Raw genomic sequence first — 9,025 nt, forward strand, 5'->3', positions numbered from 1 at the left:
TATATATATATATGTATGTATGTATGTATGTATGTATGTATGTATGTATGTATGTATGTGTGTGTATGTGATTTGTGTTTGTGTGTGTACGCGCGTGTGCATGTGTTTAATGGTTAAAATATTATTGTAAAATCTGGTAATTAGTCATATATTAATTAATATCGATTAATTATCAGTAGGCCAGCACATCTAAAGAATCAATTGCCCGCTCACGTTTTTGGTATGCTGCTATATTTCATGTTGAGAACAATTTAGGTTTTAATAGACACAAGATGTGATCTATTTCTAGCGCATCAATTGTCCACGTTAGTGGTCGACGTTATTTTTAAAAATGTACCTTAATCCCCTGAGATTGCAGATACTATTTCTGAATCTCTTTGATTCTTTAGATGTGCTGGCCTACTGATAATTAATCGATAATAATTAATATATGACTAATTACCAGATTTTACAATAATTATATGTATATACATATATGTATATCCGCTTCAACGATTCATTCTTTGACTCTTTGAAACAAAATTTCTTGGAATATTGTTCTGTAATTTTCATTTCATTCGGAGAACGTCCATAACCATATTACCATATATGACTGTGCTCCATATTGTGTTACTGTTATTTCTGTAGTAGTGGTAGTAGTAGTAGTAGTAGTAGTAGTAGTAGTAGTAGTAGTAGTAGTAGTAGTAGTAGTTGTTGCTGTTTTTGATGTTGTTGTTGTTGATGAGGATGACAACGACCATGGTGATGTGATGATGATGACGATGATAGTTATGATGGTAATTGCATCAGTAATGTTATTTCTCTTTATTTCAGTATGAGTGAACTTTCGGTTGGTGACCCTGTCAGTTATACTGAGAAGATTCCTGTCTTCCTGAATCTTACATTGCCAAGACTCAAGTGTGCCTGTACGTATTGCTTTCTCTTCCGTGTTTTGCTTTGAGAATTATTTCATCTGATTTCTTTTACACAATTGTTGTTATTGCTGCTGCTGCTGCTGCTGCTGCTGTTTTCTAGGTCCTGTTCGACCTGTAAACCCTCTACTCTACGTCCAAACGCACTCGGCCTGTGGTCATTTTGCTTTTGCTGGGATATTTATGTTCGCATTTTTCTCTGTCCTGTTTTTCCTTAAAACTGTGTCATTTGAAAGAAAACTACTTTTGTTGCTATTTCTAGCTGGTCGAAAGTAAAAATAGTTGTTCCTTCGTTATATTATTTTTATCTTGTTGTTAAGTCAAAAACTCGAGGATTTGACTTATTTGTGGATTACTTACCATAAGAGGATACCGAAAAAAAGTCATACTATGTCAATATATATTGAATTAAAAGTTGTTCAATGGTTGGAAAGTGGAAGCTGCTTACTTTGCTGTGGTTACTTGATGGGTAGCGGTACTTGAAGGGAAGCAGTGCTTGATGGGTAGCAGTACTTCAAGGGTAGCGGTACTTGAAGGGTTGGGGTACTTAAAGGATAGCGGTACATGAAGGGAAGCAGTGCTTGATGGGTAGCAGTACTTAAAGGGTAGCGGTACTTGAAGGGTAGGGGCACATGAAGGGTAGGGGTACTTGAAGGGTAGCGGTACTTCAAGGGTAGTGGTACATGAAGGGTTGGGGTACTTAAAGGGTAGCGGTACTTGAAGGGTAGCGGTACATGAAGGGTAGGGGTACTTGAAGGGTAGCGGTACTTAAAGGATAGCGGTACTTGATGGGTAGGGGTACATGAAGGGTAGCGGTACTTAAAGGGTAGCGGTACTTTAAGGGTAGTGGTACTTGAAGGTTAGCAGCAATTGAAGGGTAGCCGTATTTGAAGGGTAGCGTTTGCTTACTATTTCTTTGGACTAATTTGTCAAAAAGTTTTTTATCACACCACTGTAACTCTTCCCCGATTTCAATGATTGTTTGCATTTGAAATTATTGGGAAACTCACAATGACGAAAGATTAATGACAAATTAGTCAACAAGGAAACTAAACCTGGAGAGAAGCCCAATGAGTGTGTGTCTTTTGTGGCTTTGTAGTTCTTGCTAAAATAGAACGACGTCTTCTGGGTGATTCCATTGATTCCTTCCTACAAATCTGTAACTGTGTGTAAATGAAATAGAATTTAGTTATACAAAATCAGTTGATAAAAGGTTCAATTTGATTCCATTGTTCTCAAATATCGGAATATTGTATTTAATTAAGAAATAATTAGTAAGTTTCCAAGCAAGAATATTACAAGTAAAAGTGAAGCAAACTCCCAAATTTGTAACCATCCTCGTTGATTGGTGAATTAAAATTGATCGAAGCAGCACACTAAAGAAACCGGAGACAGGGGAGACTCGAGGGAGTCTCTACATGCTTACGTGCTTTGCTCGACATGCTGGAAATAGCCACTCATATCTCTCTAATCTCACATTAAACCACATTTCATATGCTTCGATTGAAAATGCGATTTAGGATATTGGTGATATTTGTAATGTCTTAGAGGAATGCAGCACTTGTATAAATTTCTAAAACGTCTGTGATGGGAGAAGGACGGAGGAAAGGAAGGAAGGAAGGAAGGAAGGAAGGAAGAAAGGAAGGGAGGAAGGAAGGAAGAAAGGAAGAGAGGAAGGAAGGAAGTAAATTCTGCTGAACAAAAGAAAAATTACGAAAAATGCCTTAAAGCTTACGTAGAAATAAGTTTGCTACTCGCAAAACGATAATATTCTCATTTGATGGGTTTCATACAGTTTAATCTATGACCTGAGGCGACGGTAGAAGAGCCTTCTCATATTTAGCGTGCCGTGGAATGGATTCGGAAGCCACAGCGAAGTTTGTACTCATTAGTTTTGGTTCCGTGACTCACTTTACCTGTTCTTCGAGGTTAATAGAGTAAGTACCAGTCATGTACTGAAGAACGTTTCTTGCTCCTGCTCCTCCTGCTCCCAGATTCGTTTTATTTGAGAGGCCCCGAGGAAGAAGGGTCCACATTACAACCCCCAATCTGATGTGGATTCAATGCAAAATGGCCAATATCTATTGTACCAAACTCCACTCTATCGCTCCAGAATAACGTCCACTCATCAAAAGAAACAGTCCAAAGACTTATGACTTACATAATGGAGGCAAGCAGGAATTGAAGCAAGAAGGTAGAATGTCAAAGAAAAACAAAGTACGCAAAATTTTTTCAAAGACATTTCGCCTGCATCTTTAATTCTTCTGCAAAGTTATTGATTTCATTTATCTTTCAATAATTTCTTCTTAAAACCCCGAGCAAAGTTTGATAAGGCGAGTGTATAGGGAGTTTAAACCCGACACGGGCAACAATATTGATAACACTTCTTAACAAATAGCAAGAGGAATCAAACACTAATTCCTCCGTGTTTGAACGGCGAACATCAACGGCCAGTGGGAACTAATTTCTCGAAATCTTTTACTCTCATCCTTCACACTTCTTGCGAACATCTAACATTGCTAACAACTCAATTACTGTCTCTATAATTGCTATCATGAGAGGCAACAACACACCTTTAAACATATGCATGCATATATACACCTACGTATATAAACAAACAAATATATATACATATACATATATATATATACAATGTATGTATGAATGTATGTGTGCATGTGTGTATACCTGCAACTAATGCAAAATGAAGCTGCAACGCATCAATAAAAGAGAAGGATTTGTGAGTTCTTATCTCTGTTGCCTTCGAGGGGATACGATTCACGCTTGTCTCTCGTTTTCTTGTATCTCTTCCGTTGTCTATTGCCCCCTCTCCCGCTTTATCTCTCTCTATTTACACACACACACGCATATAAATTATACATATGTATGTATAATTTGCACAAACACACGCACGCACATGTATGAATGCTTGTATCTATGTGTGTATGTATGTATAAATGTACGTAAGTATGTACTCAATTGATATCCATTTCAAAAGCTGGAAGAAACACAACAGGAGGTAAAGAACTACATACATGTAAACACAGCTGAATGCAATTATATGTTTACTCATATGATGCAATAAAAGTTATCAACTGTTTGAAACTGAATGAGGGATCATGGTAGTATGGAGGCTTTATATGAATAGACAACAGGTGGCTGTTTAAACAGCATGGCAAAAACACACACACACACATGTAAAAAAAATGTATGAAATATATACTTTATATAAAATTTTACACACACACACACATACACACACACACACACACACACACACACACATGTATAAAAATTATATATTTTATATTGAATGGGTTATATCTTCGTAAAGCATTTTTATTAAATAATTGCTACATAAATAATGTTATACATACTATTTATATATTATATGTTATATCTATATATGTTATATATAATTGGTTACAGAAATAAATAAATATGTGGATATTTTCTCTCTTTGAATATATATATATTGTTAATTATATATATATATATATATATAATATAGATTTAATCAAAAGATAAAATGTGGTACTTAAAATGTTTGAGGCACCAGAATTTGGTAGGATAAAAACCAAAAACAAAATCAAAAGATTTGGTGAATAAAATTTGAAGTTAAGCAACAAAAATTCAATAGGTTATAGCAGTACGTACGTTTCGTACAAGCTCCATTTATTCCTGTAGTGATAGCACAACATAATGTACAATGAAAATGTTCTCCTCAGCTGCATAATGGAATTTCATTTTAGAAAGACATTTTGAAGATGTTTGCAAAAAACAAGAGTAAGAGAAGAAAACATACCATCTCGACTATGCTGCTGTTTCACAGACAAGTGAATCAAACAAGAATTTAAAATCTAATTGGAGTGATAGTAGTAATTTAAAATTTAGAGGAAGGTAGGTTAAGTAGTGGTAGACAGCAAGTTAGGGGTAAATCAAGCATGAGAGAAAAAAAAAGGAAATGGAAGGACAATATCCTAAGGAGTGGTAAGAATTTGGAAAAAAATTAAGGTAAGCGAATTAAGGTCAAGGTATTAAAGAAATATATCTATTCTACAGTATAAATAGAATAATACAATGAAACACTAAATTACTAAGTTTATAACTATAGGGAACAATAATAATTAGAACAAGATAAACATATCCAGTTAAAATAAGATATAAATTAATGTGGGGTAGTATTATTTATGAGTAAAACTATAATATTAATGGCCAAAATCCAAACAGAAAGAAAGGGGGGAAGAAGGAAGAGGAAAAAAGGGAGAGGAATAAAGTTAGAAAAACAGGAGTAAATTAAGAGAATTAAAGCTAAGGTTTTCGAAAAAGTGATAGATAGAAGAGACTCAGAATAACCTAGAAAAAATGTAGGACTACTATCAGTGGGTTGGGAAAGGTTAAAATGTATTCTAAGTATATATTAAAAGTTATAACTCAAACAAAATAGTTATTAGTCAGGGAAATGAGAGAAACTAAATTAAAAAAATTAGCAAGATTTACTTTTTTAAAAAAATATTTACTTTTTAAAATATTTAAAGGTGCGTGAGTAACAATGCACACATAGAACCCTAAGGTCAGATCTATTGTTAATTAGATTAGAATTATCCTTAAGTCTCAAAATTTCGTAAATTTCCATAGAGCACAGTCCACAGCCATATCTACTATTTCTATAAGGTTGTGCTCTCCTGACAATTTCCCATTTAAGATTAAAATCAATATCATTTTCCTTCAATTCCCAAATTTTATTAGATAATGATGTGCTATTGGCTTTATGTTTAAGTCTAAATGAAGAAAAATGGTTATATAATCGTTGTTTAAGGTTGATTGTGCAACCAACATAAATGTAATTATTAGTTGGAGTAGCCTCCGTACATTTATAGACCACATTACGGGTTAAACAACGGCCAGATACCGGACAGTGGGGTTTAATTCTACAATTGCAATTAAGGGGCTTATTAGCTATATATATATTGCTATGTTGATTATTGATACAAGTATCTAAATTAGTTATATCAATATTGCTGGTTGTATTACTAGATATGCAATTGATATTGCTTGAACTAGGAAGATTTATCTCATCAACTATGTTAACAGTTGAAGTATTATTATGTTCATTAACATGTGCATGATTATTGGTTGCGTTGGTGTTATTAATTATTTGGTAGTTATTTGTATTGTTATCAATAATAAGACACTTTTTTATTTTCTAGGGTCCTAGCCAGTTTAATGTTTTTTCTATTTAACTTATTGATAATAGATCCTATATTGGGAACAGTATTGGCAACTTGGACAATGTCTTCTACTTTAACCTTGAACTGACCAAAGCCTTGTGACTGAATTTGGTAAATGGAAACTGAAAGAAGCCCGTCATATATATATATATATATATATATATATATATATATATATATGTGTGTGTGTGTGTGTGTGTGTGTGTGTGTGTGTGTGTGTGCATATTCATGGGCGCGTGTATTTTTGTGTTTGTGTTTGTCCCCCTCCATCAATTGACAATCGATGTTGAAGTTTTACGTTCCCCAAATCTAGCGGTTCGGCAAAAGGGCCAATAGTAGAAGTACTAGGCTTACACAGAATAAGTTATGGGGTTGATTTCTTCGACTAAAACCCCTTATGGCAGTACTCCAACATGACCGCAGCTAAGTGCTGTATATATAGTATATATGCAAAATACTTCCTATACATGTATGCGCGTTCGATCGCGTGTGTAGTTATCAATGTTTGCGTGTAAAACCAAGCTAAATGGAACGGATTCGATGTGGGATTGCCTGCTCGTAGCGAGGCGATTATAAAAAATGACTGTGGAGAATTGCCATAGATTTCAGTGATGAGATGATGCTAATATGATAACATCCATTGGTTCTGCAATATTAATTGCTATGAAATATAAATGGATGATATCTGCTGTGTTTACATCTGACGACAGCCTTGTGCAGTGTCTTGTTATGGTGAATGAACATTCCAGTAATAGCAGCTGAGTCTCCTTCAAGTCACGTCTTGATAACAGCAGTCGTGCATTTTGAAATGCAGTCAAAGGATCGGTATCTCCGTAAGTAAATAATTAACCGGATCATCTGTTGGATCCGATTAGATACTAGCAACAACAGCATCAACCATTGTAACAAAGGTGCTTTGAATTATTTCCTCAACCTGCTAGAAATAGCTACCAAATTCTCCTCAAATTACATTCCATACGGTAACACACCGGATAACGTAGTCCTCGGTAAACTCTGAAATAAATATGGTGCAAGTTCATGATTGGAACACAGGATACTGCAGAATGGGATTGAAACTGGATCTTGAGATTGCCAAGTAATATTTAAAACCATTCAACCATGTTGTGTTCACAATATTCTTTTCTACTCTAGGCACAAGACCCGAAATTTTTGAGGGGGTGGGGGGTGGGGTGGGGCTAGTCGATTAGATCGACCCCAGTCGGCAACTGGTACTTAATTTATCGACCCCGAAAGGATGAAAGCAAAGTTGACCTCAGTAATCGAATGACTTGCCTGAATTAAATTTCCTCTCATCTTTATTGTGATGAATAAATGCGTCATTCTTTGGTTTCCAGTGAAGAGTTAGAAGTAGTAGTGGTAGTATGGGAGCATGCGCTGTAAGAGCGTGTCGCTGCATCCACCATTTATCGGTGATTCTCTCCTCCTGGAAAACGACAAATTTTCCAACACTCAAGCGACCACCCTCGAACCCATGTGACTGTTTGGGTAGTGGTTAGCGGTGAGGATTTTACGTGATCGGAATGTAAAATCCTTCCTCAACCTCTTACAGTCGCCTTTTACCACAGGCAAAGGATATGCCGGTTCCCACCCAGCACTGGAGCAACGTCATATGAAATGTTTTCCTCAAGAACACTAAACGCTGCCCACTCCGAGAATCGAACTTACAATCGTCAGATTGTGAGTTCAACATTAATCACAAGATCACATATCTTCACAGTACGAATATGGCTACATTAAATTAACTGCCCTATAAATGTCTCATGCTCGTTCAGAAGTGAGATTTGAACTCAGAACTCTCATAACGGAATACAGAAAATAAGCACCAATTAACTCAGAAACGGGAACCTGGCCATTGTCTTCATCACACTTCATTCTTAGAGCAAAAGAAATGGTTTCTTTTGCTTTAGAGTTTCTTAACGAATCTTCTTTCATAAGGCACGAAAAATGACACGTTGCTGTGTGTGTGTGCGTGTGTGTGTGTGTGTGTGTGTGTGTGTGTTTGTGATCGTGGTTTCTCTTACATATTGTGTACATATGTAATTTTAAAAGAAAGTAGCACTTCACACTGCACATTCCATGTCTTTATTTTCTTCGATTATCACCATCACCATCACCACCACCGCAGCCACCACCACTACTACTACTACTACTACTACTACTACTACTACTACTACTACTACTACTTTTTCTTCCCGCTTCTTTTTGACGTCATTTCTTCATCAGGTAGAAGAGATATAATATTCCTCCATTCACCTTCAACTTATATTTCACCATCATCATCTTCGCCATCGTCCCCATGGTGATCGTCGTCGACATTGTTATGGCTGCTGTTGTTGTTGCCGTGGTTATTGTTGCTGTAGACATAGGAATAGAGAGTGGAGTGGGGTTGAGGGGTTCGTTAGTACATAGATTTGCATTTAATAATGTAATTATATAAATAATTAATATATTTATATATTCTTATGGGAGATGTCGTTAGTCAACACTATATTAATTATAGCTTTTCCTTTGTTCTAATTTATAGATTCCCCCAATTTCTTTTTCGTTATTTTACAGAAGTCGTAATAGCATGCAATCCTCTGAATATTTAATAAATTTAAATAATTACAAACACACACACACACACACACACACACACACACACACACACACACACGTATATATATATATATACACACACACGCACACATACACACGTAGAGGCACGAACGTGTACATGTATATAATTACATATACTCACATACAAATGCATGCCTGCTCATATATGTATAAATACACGCATATACAGAAACATATATATATATATATAAATATATATGTATATATATATAAATAAATAAATATATATATACATATATATAT

At 35.4% G+C, this 9,025-nt stretch overlaps 1 protein-coding gene across 1 annotated transcript in view; it reads left to right on the forward strand.

The window, feature by feature from the left end:
• Nucleotides 1–9,025, forward strand: part of LOC106883867 (endoplasmic reticulum-Golgi intermediate compartment protein 1) — a 174,369-nt gene that overhangs the window by 9,530 nt on the left and 155,814 nt on the right. The window contains exon 3 of the mRNA XM_014935003.2: nucleotides 814–905. Within this exon, the coding sequence (XP_014790489.1) occupies nucleotides 814–905 (92 nt within the window). The remainder of the gene's footprint in view (nucleotides 1–813; nucleotides 906–9,025) is intronic.

Source organism: Octopus bimaculoides, chromosome 22 (assembly GCF_001194135.2).
Source record: "Octopus bimaculoides isolate UCB-OBI-ISO-001 chromosome 22, ASM119413v2, whole genome shotgun sequence".
Classification (NCBI taxonomy): Eukaryota; Metazoa; Mollusca; class Cephalopoda; order Octopoda; family Octopodidae; genus Octopus; species Octopus bimaculoides.